This window comes from Cyprinus carpio, chromosome B19 (assembly GCF_018340385.1).
Source record: "Cyprinus carpio isolate SPL01 chromosome B19, ASM1834038v1, whole genome shotgun sequence".
NCBI lineage: Eukaryota > Metazoa > Chordata > Actinopteri > Cypriniformes > Cyprinidae > Cyprinus > Cyprinus carpio.
Genome location: NC_056615.1, coordinates 11,214,157 through 11,231,371, shown reverse-complemented (window position 1 = coordinate 11,231,371; position 17,215 = coordinate 11,214,157). Strand labels below are relative to the sequence as shown.

Below are 17,215 nucleotides of genomic sequence, written 5' to 3'. Positions count from 1 at the left end.
GCACAGAAATGTAGTAATGGCGTTGGACAGTGACGTACAGTAAGAGAAGAAATCGTTGAATAAAGTCATTATTTTTGTTTTCTTTGCACACAAAAAATATTCTTGTAGCTTCATAAATTGAGGTTGAACCACTGATGTCACATGGACTATTTCAACAATGTCCTTCCTACCTTTCTGGGTCATGAACATGGTAGTTCCCTTGCTGTATACAGGATCAGAAAGCTCTTGGACTTCATCAAAATCTCTTAATTTGTGTTCCAAAGATGAACGAAGGTTTTATGGGTTTGAACAACATGATGAATAATTAATGACATAATTTTCATTTTTGGGTGAACTATCTCTTTAATCTGTTCTGTTGAGGTAAGCTGGTTCGTTGTGTGCTATTTGAGGACACCCTCTGTGTTGTGAAAATTGAAAAGGCCTTCTGTGTCCTGTCTAGTACTGACATGTTAAATATTTGAGCACTTGATGGAATGGGAAAGCTGACTGTGACATGAAGGCTTCATCCTCTAGCATCCAGTTTGGCATCAAGTCCCTGCACTCTCAATAATTCATTATACTCAATGTACAGAAGCGCTCGTTACAGATTCATCCGCCTTGCATTTCTGTTCTGTTTTATGGTTGTGTAGAAGTTTGTGAGAGAGATCAAAACATTGCAGTGTAGAGAATTAAAGAGAAAGTTCACTCAAAAATTAAAGTTTTAGATCATTTACTCACCTCTCATGTCGTTTTGAATCTGAATCGCTGTGTGAATTACTTGATTCTGATTAGTCGATCGCGCGTCATCCAGCTCATGTACTGTAAATCTCATAGTCTCATATAAACCCGCTCATCCGGGTAATCAAAACTGGCGCTACTTTTACTCGTTTCACATCGCGGAATGCATGTAAGATAATTATAAGTAAAATTAAAGCTGCAAGCAGCGATGAACGGGCCCTCGCACCCGGGCTCACCACCACCGGGTGGCTTTTGTAAAACAGCGAACGGCGAGAAATATGCTTTTAATGTGGTAAATATAAGAGGAATATGTCAAAGTCATTCATATGTGCCAATCTTCCTGCTGTCAGCTGGTGGCGCTATGACTATAACTGGATTTTGTCATGTAGATTTCTTCAGTTCAGCACTTTTATCAAGCATATGAAATTTAGTGCAGATTGAACATGGAATGTTTGAGTTAGTATAAAGCATGTTGTGTCCTATTGCCAACAGGTGGCGCTATGATTATAACTGAACATTGGCCTTTAGATATCTTCAGGCCATGACTCTTATCAAATATTTGAAGTTTGGTGCAGATTGGACATTGCATGTTTAAGTTAGTGTAAAACAAGCCATTTTCTGTTATCAGCAGGTGGCGCTATGATTATAGTGGAATAATGACCTTCAGATGTGTTCAGGCCAAGACTCTTTTCGAGCATGTGAAGTTTGGGGCAGATCGGACATCTTATGCCTGAGTTACAACAACTTCTATTCCCATGGCGAGACATCGAAATTTGTCACTGCGCCATGGCCACACCCTTTAATGAAACCTCAAGATGTTCACAATTTAACATCGCAAAGGCCTTTAGATTAGACTGACCAAAAAAAATTATAAAATGTCATAAAATTTCTAGGAGTAGTTTGTTACGGCGTAAAACATGTCACTTCCTGTTGCCAGCAGGTGGCGCTATAGCGATATCTGAATATTGGCATGTAGATATATTCAGGTCAGGAGTCTTCTCAAACATGTGAAGTTTGAGGCAGATTGGACATTGTATGTCTGAGTTATAGCAACTTCCTTTCTCATGGCGAAACATCGAACTTTGTCACTGCGCCACAGACACGCCCTTAAACGAAACCTCAAGATCTTCGCAATTTAACATCGCAAAGGCCTTTAGATTACACTGACAAAGTTTGGTGTTGATCTGAATAAATCTCTAGGAGGAGTTCGTTAAAGTACAACCCCTGAAAATGGCAAAAACAACACAAATTTTGCAGAGAAAATTAAAAATAACTGACTTCCTGTTGGGATTCGAATTTCGTACCAAGAGACTTTTTTGTAGGTATTGGTGTGTTTCATGTGTGTACCGATTTTTGTACATGTACGTGAAACGTAGCTCGAGGCTCACTCCGTTGAAAATGTATAGGTGGCGCTATCGAGGCATTTTGGCACACTCAATGGAATATTGGCCTTCAGATGTGTTCAGGCCAGGACACTTATCAAACATGTGAAGTTTGTGCAAGATCGGACATTTTATGCCTGAGTTACAATAACTTTTATTCCCATGGCGAGACATCGAACTTTGTGACGGTGCCATAGACACGCCCTTTAACGAAAACTCAAGATCTTCACAATTTAACATCGCACAGGCCTTTAGAATAGAGTGACTGAAAAAAAACAATTGATGTCATAAAATTTCTCGGGGTAGTTTGTTACAGCGTAAAATATGTCATTTCCTGTTGCCAGTAGGTGGCGCTATGACTATAACTGAATATGGGCATATCAATCTGTTCAGGTCAGGAGTCTTATCAAACATTTGAAGTTTGTGGCAGATTGGACATTGTATGTCTGAGTTATAGCAACTTCATTTTTCATGGCGAATCATCGAAATTCGTCAGGCCGCCACGGACACACCCTTCAACGAAAACTCAAGATCTTCGCAATTTAACATCGCAAAGGCCTTTAGATTAGGGATACCAAATTTGGTGTTGATCTGAATAAATCTCTAGGAGGAGTTCGTTAAAATACAAGGCATGCAAATGACAAAAATGATGCAAAATTTGCTCATAAAATTAAAAATAACCGAATTCCTGTTGGGTTTCGGATATCGCTCCAAGAGTCTTTTTTGTAGGTACTGATGCTTTACATATGTGTGCCAATTTTCATGCTTGTACGTGAAACACAGCTCGAGGGCTGTTGATTTTTTTACGATAGGTGGCGCTGTCGAGCCATTTTGCCACACCCTCTTCTGAAACCTATATCAGCCGTAAATTTTCACCAGGTCTGACGCGTATGCAAAGTTTCAGGACTTTTCGAGCATGTTTAGGCCCTCAAAAATGCGATTCATTTTGGAGAAGAAGAAGAAGAAGAAGAAGAAGAAGAAGAAGAAGAAGAATAATAATAATAATAATTAAAGCTGCAAGCAGCGATGAACGGGCCCTCGCACCCGGGCTCACCACCACCGGGTGGCTTTTGTAAAACAGCGAACAGCGAGAAAATATGCGTTTAATGTGGTAAATATAAGAGGAATATGTCAAAGTCATTTATATGTGCCAATCTTCCTGCTGCCAGCTGGTGGCGCTATAACTATAACTGGATTTTGGCATGTACATTTCTTCAGTCCTTTCCAAATATTTGAAGTTTGGTGTAGATTGGACATTGCATGTTTAAGTTAGTGTAAAACAAGCCATTTCCTGTTGCCAGCAGGTGACGCTATGATTATAGTGGAATATTGACCTTCAGATGTGTTCAGGCTAAGACTCTTTTCGAACATGTGAAGTTTGGGGAAGATCGGACATCTTTTGCCTGAGTTACAATAACTTCTATTCCCATGGCGAGAGACATCAAACTTTGTCATGGCGCCATGGCCACCACCCTTTAATGAAACCTCAAGATGTTCACAATTTAACATCGCAAATGCCTTTAGATTAGATTGACCAAAAAAAATTATAAAATGTCATACAATTTCTAGGAGTAGTTTGTTACGGCGTAAATCATGTCACTTCCTGTTGCCAGCAGGTGGCGCTATAGCGATATCTGAATATTGGCATGTAGATATATTCAGGTCAGGAGTCTTCTCAAACATGTGAAGTTTGGGGCAGATTGGACATTGTATGTCTGAGTTATAGCAACTTCCTTTCTCATGGCTAAACATCGAAATTTGTAAGGCCGCCACAGACACGCCCTTAAACGAAACCTCAAGATCTTCGCAATTTAACATCGCAAAGGCCTTTAGATTACACTGACAAAGTTTGGTGTTGATCTGAATAAATCTCTAGGAGGAGTTCGTTAAAGTACAACCCCTGAAAATGGCAAAAACGACACAAATTTTGCAGAGAAAATTCAAAATAACTGACTTCCTGTTGGGATTCGAATTTCGTACCAAGAGACTTTTTTGTAGGTATTGGTGTGTTACATGTGTGTACCGATTTTTGTACATGTGTGTGAAACGTAGCTCGAGGCGCACTCCGTTGAAAATGTATAGGTGGCGCTATCGAGGCATTTTGCCACACCCAATGGAATATTGGCCTTCAGATGTGTTCAGGCCAGGACACTTATCGAACATGTGAAGTTTGGGCAAGATCGGACATTTTATGCCTGAGTTACAATAACTTTTATTCCCATGGCGAGACATCGAACTTTGTGACCGCGCCATGGACACGCCCTTTAATGAAAACTCAAGATCTTCACAATTTAACATCGCACCAGGCCTTTAGAATAGAGTGACTGAAAAAAAAAGAATTATGTCATAAAATTTCTTGGGGTAGTTTGTTGCAGCGTAAAATATGTCACTTCCTGTTGCCAGTAGGTGGCGCTATGACTATAACTGAATATGGGCATGTCAATCTGTTCAGGTCAGGAGTCTATCAAACATGTGAAGTTTGTGGCAGATTGGACATTGTATGTCTGAGTTATAGCAACTTCATTTTTCATGGCGAATCATCGAAATTCGTCAGGCCGCCACGGACACGCCCTTCAACGAAAACTCAAGATCTTCGCAATTTAACATCGCAAAGGCCTTTAGATTAGGCATACCAAATTTGGTGTTGATCTGAATAAATCTCTAGGAGGAGTTCGTTAAAATACAAGGCATGCAAATGACAAAAATGATGCAAAATTTGCTCATAAAATTTAATAATAACCGACTTCCTGTTGGGTTTCGTATATTGCTCCAAGAGTCTTTTTGTAGGTACTGATGCTTTACATATGTGTGCCAATTTTCGTGCATGTACGTGAAACACAGCTCGAGGGCTGTTGATTTTTTTTACGATAGGTGGCGCTGTCGAGCCATTTTGCCACACCCTCTTCTGAAACCTATATCATCCGTAAATTTTCATCAGGTCTGACGCGTGTGCAAAGTTTCAGGACTTTTCGAGCATGTTTAGGCCCTCAAAAATGCGATTCATTTTGGGAGGAAGAAGAAGAAGAAGAAGAAGAAAGAAGAAGAAGAAGAATAATAATAATAATAATAATAAACGAAGCAGATACAAAAGAGGGTCCTCACACCATCGGTGCTCGGGCCCTAATAATAAACAAAGCAGATACAAGAGGGTCCTCACACCATCGGTGCTCGGGCCCTAATTATAAAATACCTTAAACTCAATAGCGCCATATTTAGTTTTGGACAGGATTGCAAACGAAGCTAGCGATACAAGCGTGTTAAATGAATTGGAATGTACTTTGCTAAAATTTTAGCAGGTAAAACATATTTATTAAAACTTTTTTAGTAAACAAAAACTCTGTAGAACCATTTGTGATTTGTGTTGTTTGAATTATTCCTTTGCATTATTAATATAAAAAAAAAGGCGATGTTGTTTTTTTGATTTGAGTTATTTTTTTTATTATTACATAAACATTTTTAATATAAAAAATGAAGGAATCTAAATTCTTTTGTTTTTCCATACAAGTTCATAAAGTGAACTGAAGAACATAAGGTTTGGATCCACATGACGGTGAGTAAATAATTCATTTGTGTGTGACTTTGAGATGTCAGTAAATTTCGTGTTAATTTCCAAATGAGGTGCTTGATAAATAATGAACAGAATAATTTTAATTATTTTATTAATAAAACATTTTTTGCAATAATTTATTAAAAATGTTATGATTTCCATGCAGTTTAAGGGTACAAGAAAATATGAAATGAACACATCCACTTTGATTTGTTCAAGAGCTCCTGTGTGTGCCAGTGCAAACACACGGGACGATACAGCAGTGGAGCACACAAGTGTACACTTCCAAAAAGCACTGTATAGAAAAACAAAACAACATAGTTGTGGAGTTCCTCTTTTTTTTATGGGCAGTGGCGAGTTTTGTGAACTCAAAAGTGATGACAAATTAAAAATTAAAATAAAGCAAAAAGACCAAAACAAAAAAAAGAGCGATAAGTCTTCCAGCACAGAATAAATAGTTTGTATAGCGATGTGTAAACTTGTAGACAGCACGTTTTCACACAGTGGCAAACAGACATACACGCTCACTGCTAACATTCTGTCTTTTAAACATCATTTGTAACATCCCCCACTATCATTGTATTATACCTCTACAGAAAAAAATAAGTTGTTTACATTATATACATTAGAAGTGGTTGTTCGTTCTCCTGGGACGATGACAAGGCCTTGCTATTGTTTGTTACATGATGCAAAGATAGACCAGTTCACACCAGAATACGCATGGAGTCCAGCCCAACAATTTTCTTGATTCTTGTAGACTGTATTCATGAATCTCTTTGCACAAATGAGTGTTTTCTTGCTTTAGAAGAACACAACATTTAGATTAGTTTCAGTTTTGTAGTTAACATCACAGATTTAAATGTCCAACAAATCAGCTCTTGACTTCATTTCCAAGGTTATTGCCAAAACGGTCCTAAACAACCAGATGTGCATTCAACAGTCCATGATACATTTTCAATAGCAACATGTTAGCGGGTTAACCTTGTGTTTCGCTTGATTCACAAACACATGCACACACACAGTGATTTGAATCCACAGTATAGAACATGTCCAAATAGAAATCATATAAAGCACTACCTTGGTCTTAATTCAGTTTTTGTGTTTTTCTAGTGAGTTCCTTAAAATAAGACTACGTCACAAATTCACTTTTCCCATAACGGTAATGACATGAATACATACTGTGTAGACGGACCAGTGTTTACCTTTCCATTTTTAAAAGAACAGTTTGTGGTGCATGGTACACTCTGAATGTCTTCATGTTTGTTTTTAGTACTCTTCAAAGTGTAAGACAGTAGTTAGGTGATCCCCATGACTGATGGATTCCTGTGCAATGTCAACATTAGTGTCATAACTATACACCAAAAGTACAGGTAGTGTAAAACATATTTAGGATATGATTCTTCCTTCCAGCTTAATGCACCCTCAAGAACATACTGTAAATATAGTTATCTATACAGTTAGAATGAGCTTATTATTGCCACTTTTATAATTATTATGTTGTGCATTTGTCAGAAATGATTTAGTTAAATTATTTGCAAAATTTAAATCTATAATGTATGCATAGGATACCATGCGTGAAAGACTAGAAAATAAATGATACATTCTTTATGTATACATACTTGACCATATGATTACTCTGAATAAAATATTTAGAATCTCTTGATAATCTCTTGTTAATAATTACATTTCATCAGGCTTCTGTAGCCTGGACTAATTAATATTATGGTCATCATTATGATTTAAAAGTAGAGTAATGAATCATGCCCTTTCCTTGAGCAGATAACTTGTAAACATCCCATTCACTCCAACTCAGTCTGAAAGACATTTATTTAAAATAGATATTTGGGTTGCTCCTTTGGATGATTATTATTTTTTTTTCATTTGAATACTAAAGTTCCTATTTATGCCTGGAAGTTTAAAACCAGTGTTTAAAACCTCAGTGACCAGCAGCTTGAAGATAAAATAGTACCAGTGGATTTCGGTATCTGCCAATTTTATGACATTAAGTTGTATGAATTTTTGCTTTTATTTAATTAATTTTAAAAGGTTGTATTGAGAGTATACTGTAACTATATGCCATATACTGTATGTAAGGTTTTTAAATGAAATACAATATGTAAATGTGAGCTAGCCCTTTTACTTCTACTAATTCTCTAAGCTGAATTATTAACACTTCATTTTCATTGTTGCTTATTACCCTCTATCTCTCCATAAAAATATACATTTTAATATATTTTTTTAGAACTTACAATCTTTTAAGAACATTATAAGATGTAACAGATCATCAGTTAATGTCAGTACGTATACAATTTTTAAATGAGAATCAATTCATTTAACAGGAGGTTAAAGGGCAATAAGAAACAATGAACAAATAAAGTCAGTATGCAAATAAATTGGATACCTTGATTTGTAATGTCCAATGTACATCATTTTCTGCTGTGTTTTTTCTTTAATATTGGATGTGCCAAAGATGTTTCATATTGCGGGATACTGACTGCTGAATGTGCCAAACAACATATCATAAAGACATTGAAGAATAAACAACGTTGAAATTAATTTGGAAATAAGAGCTAATTATAGTCAGAATGAAAACTCAGTCATAGTCATAAGCTGCGAAAGTCAAGTTAAAATGTAGACAATCGCCTCAGTGTACTGAAAAACTCATCGTGCATTATAAACGTCAGTTTAGGGTCGTGGCCGTCATACTAAGACAAGCTCCCGTGGCGTTGTGGGATTTTTGCGTATCTGTTTGTGGTGTTGTATTTAAAGGTCTTTGTCATCTTGACTCATTAGTGAGTGAGGTACTATGACAGCTGCTGTTAGCAAACGCACCTCTGTTGTGTTTCAATCTCCTTCTGCTTTCCCAACTAGCTGAGACATAAATACCCATGAATGTCACGTTATCACTAGATAACAGCCATACAGAATGAAGTCACAATTAAAGAAATTCTCAATGCATTGGCTTCATATAGATCATATGTTCTGTCACTGTTTTTGTCACCCGGCTGACACAATACAGTCCATCAGGCTCCAGTAAGACACACATTACAGTAACAAATCTGGCAGAAACTAAAACCAAGACACCGGCAGTGAGACATCAGCTGAAACAAACTCTTGCCTTTGATATGGATGATACGTAGCTTATTTCCGATAATTCGTATTTTGAGTACATTTCCAGATTTACAAAAGTAGCATGACACCAGCTCTAGCTGATGCTCCCTATCTCTGCAAGACATTGTGCAAAGTTCACTGCGCACAGTAACATTTCTATAGCAACTATGAGGTAATTCCACTGTTGCTAAGAGCTAGGTGATGTATTTCACAATGTCACTCTGATACTGGGGCGGACCTTTCTGCAGTTTCTCCCCTGGAACCTGAGCCCTTTTAGCCCAAGCTACAACCGTAGAGGATTCACACATGTTGGGTTTTTAATCAACCAAAAGAAAAAAACAAAAAACAAGAAATAAACAGAGGGCGGGTAAACTGAGGGACTGCACCGGAAAGTCAAAACGAGGCTTTGTTCATACATGACTTGCTCTTATTAAGTTAATTACACTTGTGCTAATTTTTCAGTCCCGCTGTTTAATACAATATCGTTCTTCTGTCTTGCTGTGTGGACCGCTTCTTTTGTGTAACCTCGCAGCTTTCTGTGAGGATATTTTGGTTTTGCTCTGCATGGCGTACCACTTCCCTGTTATTATCGCAATTTGTGAGTCTTGTTCTGTAACAGCCGGTCACGTTACGGCTATCGTACATCCCAAGCATAGGGCTGCATCTGCGTGTTTCAGTCCCGATATGCAGGATCAACTCGCTCGGCTGTAATGGAAGACTGACCCTCTAAAATCTCTGGTTTTGTCTCTTATGTCCCTCTTGGCTGGACCTGTGGCTCTTTGAGGTCACACGTGCCTAACCTCTAACGTGACATTCCTTGCGATTAATCTAAGCAGTACTTTTGATACTCTGATACCAGCATAGGCCTACATGATGCTAAATGTTTTTGAAGAGAAACAATGTGCAGTACAAGTCTATCCAGGTGGGAACAGTTGGCCCGTGTTACCCTGAAACACTTGCTAGTTGTCTTTAGCAAAAGATACCAATAGTCTTATTTACCATTAACCACTTTTTCACACCATTGGGACACTGAAGCAATACAACAAATTCATACCGGTTGCAACGGCGTACATGTCTCTTCCTGGTTCGTCGGCTGTTTGTAAAGTTCTCCGAGCATCAGGCCTCATCAGAATAATTCATTTCACAGCATATTCAAAGCTCACTTTGATGTTCGAATATGGTATTTACATGGCTGTTGACGTGGTGAATAAAGAGATTCATGAAGTCCTCGGTCACATATGCTTCCCATTTCCCACAAGTTCCAGCAGAACCGATGTGCACGGATAATGTGGAAAGGCTGCTGGCGGAAGCGTCTCTTTTTTTACCAGGTAAGGCTACAGCTCCTGTCCTTCATTGATCCGCGCTGCTGTTTAGAGGGGTGGGGGGCGTTGAGTCCATCGAGTTAGGAATGGGAGGTGACAGGACCGAGAGGATGGGAGTCTGGGTTGGGTTGCCATGTGAGGACCTCCGGTCACCTCCCTCCTAGCCTGAAAGATCAGTTCTGCTCTGATGTGGCCATGGATGGTGGGAGGGGAGTCACGAATGCATGAAGAGTTGGACCCCCCTGGCTTGCTCACACGCTTCTGTTTAACTGCTGATATTGCTCAGTCTGTCTTAAAATAAAAAAGCTGATCGCTTCTTCGGAGTGCAGGGTAGGCGGCGGGCCTCACAGGCCGGACACCATCACCCTGTAGGAGGGGGGCATGTGTCTGTGGTGCGGGCTGGAGGCTGGGCTGCTTGTGGGACTGCTGCAGCTCGCGTCCACCCCTCCTATGGAGGGCAGATAGGCGTGATGCAGGATCGGCAGCTGCAGGGACAGCCTGCGCTGTATGCTGCGAACACAAACCACAAACGTTTGTTATACAAAATTCCTTTTCCTTCAAATTTTCTGTAATGCTCTTTAGTGATTGGGTGCTTAACAGTGGATATACTTTTGCATGCATGTAACAGAAGTTCATTTTATAATTATAACACATAGTCACATAGCACATTTAAGCCAGCAGTGACTTTGCCACATACTCTCAATTAAGGGTTCAAGGTTTAGCTGGTTAGCATGACCTCTTTAGTCACTGCTGGCAGATGCCATAACTACACCATCTGGACCTACACTACTGCTCAAAAGTTTGGGGTTGACATGATTTTTTTTATTTTTTTTCTCCAGTCTTTAGTGTCACATGATCCTTCAGAAGTCAATCTAATATGCTGACTTACTGCTCAAAGTTTTTTTTCTTTCTTTTTTTTCCTATTATCAATGTTGAAAATAGTCGCTAGTGAAGGGTTGGGGACTATGCTTGTTCTTGTGGTACATTAATATGTACCTGACTGTATGGATCAGCTGAAGTAAAGTCCATTTCATTCCTTTCTTGTGTCAAATTCAAAGTGCACCTCAAGAGGCCGGAGCCCTTTAAATCAATTACAGAAGCCAAATGGCAGTTATATAAAGTGCACACACCACACCTCTCATGATTGTTTTTACGATTGGAGTCTCTTTGAGTTATTACTTTCAATTAAATATTCATTTCATACATCAATTAAGGAAAATGTCTTCTGTGTTTAGAAATAATTAACATCGATTAGTCAGATGTTGCAGGGTCACTTGCAAAAACAAAAAAAATTAAATGTGGATGTGATCAAACTTAATAAATTACTCACTGCATATTCCCATGGCAGAGATGGTGTTATTTAGCAGGGTCAAGTGACCATCAGCTACTAAGTTAAGTGTGTGTATGTCGGAATGTGTGTGTGTGCGTGTTTGATGAACAGTGACACACTGCAGAATTGCTTCTCTTTACAATCAAACATTCATGTGCTGGGACGGCCTGTAGTCCTCTAATTCTACTCTCCTGTCTATTTTCAGGGTCCAGTGCCTTCCGCTCTCACTAGAAATCACATGTTATGTAACCACAGCTCCCCCTCACCCCCCTTCTCTCTATTTTTTCCTCTGTCCCTGAACCTTCCTTGCTTTCGTTCACTTTTTTCTTCCTGATCTTTATTTTGCACTTCCCTGTTAATAAGAAACTGTTTGGACAATCAAGACCATGAAAGAAAAAAACACGAAATAACTTTTTCACCGGGGTAATTTCACCCGTTTTTAAATAGCACATAGTACATGAGTGGATGATGTATGACGGAGGCGTAGCGTAAGCTCAGGTGAGAGTGACGAATGCAGATGTGCAGAGGAGAGAGCAAAACAAAACACCGGTTAGTACAAAATGAGGATTTATAAAAAAAAATGTCAGAGGATTTCGATATAAGCCAAGAGGAAACTGGTATTCCTTCACTGTAAACAAAACTTGGTTTTCGCAAGACTAGCATATTCTCACCGGATTTTATGCTATGCCTACATCCTACGTCAGTCGCTGTGAACACATGTATGACAGTAAGCAGAACCTAGAGATTACAGTTTATGTAGTTTTAAATATGGATATTTTTCTAACACTAACGCATTGCTTTGTGGAATACTTTTTATGATGGAGGTATGCACTTTTTTGGGCTTCAAAATCTCGATCCTCATTCACTGCCATTATAAAGCTTGGAAGAGCCAGAACATTTTTTATTATATCTCTGAAAGAAGAAAAAATATACCTAGGATGGCTTGAGTGTGAGTAAATCATGGTTTCATATTCATTTTTGGGTGAACTATCCCTTTAAACAAGATAGACTCTAAAATGTAATTTTGATTTTATTTGAATGAATGAATGAATGAATGTCTAATGTTTTGTAAAGTAAAAACTAGCAAATATTTTGTCAAAAGTTATGTTTGGAAAAAATGTGCTTGTGCTTCTAAATAGCTTAATAAGTTCCACAAACAGGTTTTCGGCACACTGTGCATGCCGATGTGTAAACTTACTGTTCTGGTGAGTTGATGTCTTCTAGTGGCCCTCTGCTTATCCTAGAAGGATCCATGGATCCCCACTGAGCCTGGGGTTTCTGCTCTAAGTGGTTCTTCAGAGATTTCTCTCCATCTGAAAACAAAGTCATGGTGTTCAGAAAGCTGCCTTTCCATCAAGATGTCAGTGGTGGATTCAGCTGAAAACTGAGTCAGAACTTGCACCTTATATGACACTTCAGCTTGACATGTTTGGGGGTGAATAATGTATAACACTCCAATAAATTGTTCTTTTTCTCTGGGTGACAGTAACAGAGGAGAAGAGTGTCACATACTGAAATGAGTCACAGACTGACAGCTGTGTGTGATCGACAGGTGAGGAACATGAGGTTTGATATCCACTTTTCTTACCTTTGCCGTCAGTGAAGTTGCGTATGCTCAGAATATTGTTGACATCTTGGTAGTGGTTTTGTTTAATGTATGGAGTCTTTTCAGGAGTGTCCTGGAGTTGCATGGTCACCTCTTCCAGTTCCTTGTCCAGCTGTAACACAAAAAATCTTTATTTAACCATTTAATTAAAACATGTAATCCCTGGTTCATGAAAAAAAATGTAAGGATTTTATTTTCATGATTTTGAAATGCAAAAAATGTAAAACATACAGTTTTATGTTTCTTTACTCTAAAATACCTTAAGTAGACAAACATTAATTGATATCACAAATCAAAACAAAAATGCATCAAAGTCTTGATATAATAATATATTTGTCTTAATTTATAGTTATACTTAATCTACTTTGATTTTCTGAATATATTTTTGTTTACCTGTACCAGTTATTTTCTTCACAGCATTAATATGTAATTTATAGGGAATTAAATAATATTATAAAATTATACATTCCCTTTAATCTGCATCTTGGTGTATTTTTAGCATCCTTTTAGTTAATGTTTAAAATAGATTGTCATTCTAAGAATTGAATAATTGTGTAATTTATGATTGACTTCAATCACCTCTGTAATTCTCATTCGGAGGCGGTGGTTGTCTGACTGTAATCCGTCCAGACGGGAAGTGTTGGCCTGGTTAACACTGGTTACTGAGGTGGATGTCTTGGAATCTTCTTTCTTCTGGTTCTGGGTGAACTTTAACCTTCGATTCTGTGTGGCAGCATCCGGGTTTGTACGCATTGAGATAAACTAACAAAAGACAGAGGACAAAGACATACTGTTGAGATCCTGGCATTGATTCTGTGTAGGACGTATTTGTTTAGAGGGAGAGTGGAATCTTTGCAGTCTTTCAAATTTCAGTGTGTTTATTTCCAGAGAGCTCCAGGGGATGCAAAGTAAGCACTGTTCTCAATTATATTCAGGTGAACTTGCTAGGGATTTGCACAAATCAAATGCCAGAATGTGCCTTTCGCTGACCTCTACAATTCTTTCCCCATAGGGCTGGATCAGGCCGTACATTGCAGTACTTACTTTTGGCACAAAAACCAGACACAGTGTGATGGTGCTGCAGAAGATGATGACCAGTGCCACGATGCAGAACTGCACATTAGGCTGATCCCGGGTCAGGAAGGACACCGCTGCCCCGATGATACACATGATGCCCACATTATACACACTCATGCCGATGTACTTGCTGTCGTTCAGGGCTGGAATGCTCACGTTTCTGGTCTCCCAGGCCAAGAAACATCCAAACAGCTAGACAAAGAGAAAAGTGCAAAGAATTAATTATCATTACAGGTATAAGAGCAGTTAGAACAACATTTTGCAAATTTTATATGCAAAAACCAGATCTAAGACAGAATAAGATGATTGGTTACATGACATCTTCGATAGACAACCGTTTTCACCTTCATCACTCTGTGCAGCCCTCAGTTTACAGTGATAAATCATAAAGCCAGTGAGAATGAACTGTGTCTGACTTATTTAGCAACCTAATGCCCCAAAAAGCAGCTAACAACACCTGTCCAACTTTCTCAGGAAGTCAGAGCAGTAATTAAAGCACCTTTGTGTGAGACTAGTGTGAACTCTGGGCAATATGACTCAGCTAACTCAATGACGCACACTCCGAGATTTGATTCTGCACCCACTCGCCACAACTCTATTCAATCCTAATCCAATCATAGCCCGTCTCACTCTTTTTCCTCATTCACCCTCTCACTCTCTCTTTCTTTTCTTGTTCTACTTGAGCATGTTGGCTGTAAGTGAAGCCATGCTGATTTAGCAGCAGGCTTTCAAACATGGCAAGAGGAAGTTCTGAAATGTCACATATTTAAGAACGAAAACGTGAATGTAATGGCATTTTCACTTGTACACTATTACGAAATGTTGACTACTATAGCTTCAGTTAAACATTGATCACTTCTTTCCCAGCACTGCCTCCCACCAAATCTATCACAGATGAGAAGAGAGACGAGGGAGGAAAGAGACGGGAAGTGATCCTCCATGGCCCACAGCTGAACTCTGACACGGATCATCTACAGTAGGGCAGAAGAAAAGGTAGGAGGTAATGGCCTGCCAGTCAACCGAACCACCTGCCACTATTACAGCAGCAAGAACAAACGGACAAATTATTTCTACAGAGCACAACGTGAGTCGAAGGGCAGGTTTTTATTGGAGGATGTTGCCACCATTGACCCAGAGATAATGGTCAGTGCTATGGGCAATTAACTGGCTGGAGGCATTCTGGTTCCTGCGGCACCTTACCAGTAATCTAAAGTGAGGTTAATTGGAAAGAGCAATCTCGCTCTTCTCCTATGGGTACAATGTGTCAAAATCCAGTCAGTTTTGCATTTCCAGTAGGAAATACCTACAAGTTTACAGCAGTTGTTTTAAACCTTTTTTGACTCCAAGGCCACCCATTTTCACAAACACAATATTTGAAGGCCCATCATTTTACTTCTGGTACTTATGTAATAATGCCAAATCTACTTATTTTCAAAGGTTGTTTACAGAAATTTGGAGTAGCAATAAATTAAAATATTTCAATAAAATAATGAAATTTTAAAATTCCAGAAGTTTCTGTAGGATTACACTTTTGTAAATTAATTTGCATGAATTTTGTATTCACTTTTAATTATTATTATTTAAGATTTATTTTTGGCATTTTTGACTTTATTATGGTAAGATGATAGGACAGTTTTAGAGCTGACAGGAAGTGTGGGATGATGATCATGATTATAACTATTATTGTTATTATTATTATATGTTACACACATGGTCAGAATTGTTGGTACTCTTGGTAAATACGATCAGGCTATGAAAATATATCTCCAATGTTATTGCTTTTTATCTTTTATTTAAAAAAAAATCACAAAAATCTAACCTTTTATTGGAGAATAAGAATTTAAAATGGGGGAAATATTATTATGAAAAAATGTTTTCTCTTATACACATTGGACACAATTAACTGTACCCTTTTATTCAATACTTTTTGAAACCTCCATTTGCCAAAATAGTATAGGAGTTTTCTCCTATAATGCCTGATGAGGTTAGAGAACACCTGACAAGAGATCAGAGACAATTCCTTCATCCAGAATCACTCCAGATCCTTCAGAATTCCATCTCCATGCTGGTGCTTCTCCTCTTCAGTTCACCTCACTCATTTTCTATAAGATGCAGGTCAGGGATCTGGAATGGCCATGGCAGAAGCTTGGTTTTGTGCTCAGTGACACATTTTTGTGTTGTTTTTGAGGTTTGTGTTTGGATTATTGTCCGGTTGGAAGATCCAAACATGGCCCATTATAAGATTTCTAACAGATTCAGTCACTTTTAGATTTTTTATCTGTTGGTATTTGATAGAATCAAAGATGCCATGTATCTAAACAAGATGTCCAGGACCTTCAGCAGAAATATAGGCCCACAACATTATAAATACAGCATAATATTTTATTGTGGTACTTTTTATCCCTGTGTTCACCAAACCCATCTTGAGGGTTTGCTGCTAAAAAGCAAATTTTTTAGTTACATCTGACCATAGAAGACAGTCCCGTTTGAAGTTCCAGTCGTGTCTGACAACTGAATATGCTGGAGATTGTTTTTTGGTGAAATCATTTTCTTTTCTTGATTTTTTTCTTGAAGCCCTCCCAAACAGCATGTGGTGATGTAAGTGCTGTTTGATTTTATTTTTGTTTTCAAGGTTTTCTGACCCTGAAACTCAAGCTTTTTCTGTAATTCTCCAGCTGTGGTCCTTGGAGAGTCTTTAGCCACTCAAACTCTCCTTCTCACCGTGCATTAGGACGATATAGACATGTCCTCTTCCAGGCAGATTCATAACATTTTTCTGTTGATTGGAACTTCTTAATTATTGCCCTGATGGTGGAAATGGGAATTTTCACTGCTCTAGCTCTTTTCTTAAAGCAAATAAGTTGTGAAGTTCAATTATCTTTTGCTGCACATTAGAAATATATTCTTTGGTTTTTCTCATTGTGATAGATGATTAATTTGGAATTTGGCCTTTGTTTCCCCTCCTATTTATATTCCTGTGAAACAGGAAGCCATGGCTGGATAACTTCATGTTCATAATCACCCTGGTGTGCTCAAAATTGGGAATATGAATGGCAATATATTTCAGATTTTACTCATTTGAATTTCTAGGGGTACCAGTAATTGTGTCCAACGTGTATTTGA

At 38.4% G+C, this 17,215-nt stretch overlaps 1 protein-coding gene across 1 annotated transcript in view; it reads right to left on the bottom strand.

Annotated features, from left to right (window-relative positions):
* Nucleotides 1-5,970: 5,970 nt before the first annotated feature.
* LOC109077127 (gamma-aminobutyric acid (GABA) B receptor, 2) overlaps nt 5,971-17,215 on the bottom strand; it is a 198,575-nt gene continuing 187,330 nt past the window's right edge. Inside the window, exons 15-19 of the mRNA XM_042745768.1 lie at nt 14,060-14,284; nt 13,595-13,777; nt 12,998-13,127; nt 12,608-12,722; nt 5,971-10,589 (exon numbers count right to left, since the gene is read on the bottom strand). Coding sequence (XP_042601702.1) covers nt 10,424-10,589; nt 12,608-12,722; nt 12,998-13,127; nt 13,595-13,777; nt 14,060-14,284 — 819 coding nt within the window. The 3' untranslated portion in view covers nt 5,971-10,423. The remainder of the gene's footprint in view (nt 10,590-12,607; nt 12,723-12,997; nt 13,128-13,594; nt 13,778-14,059; nt 14,285-17,215) is intronic.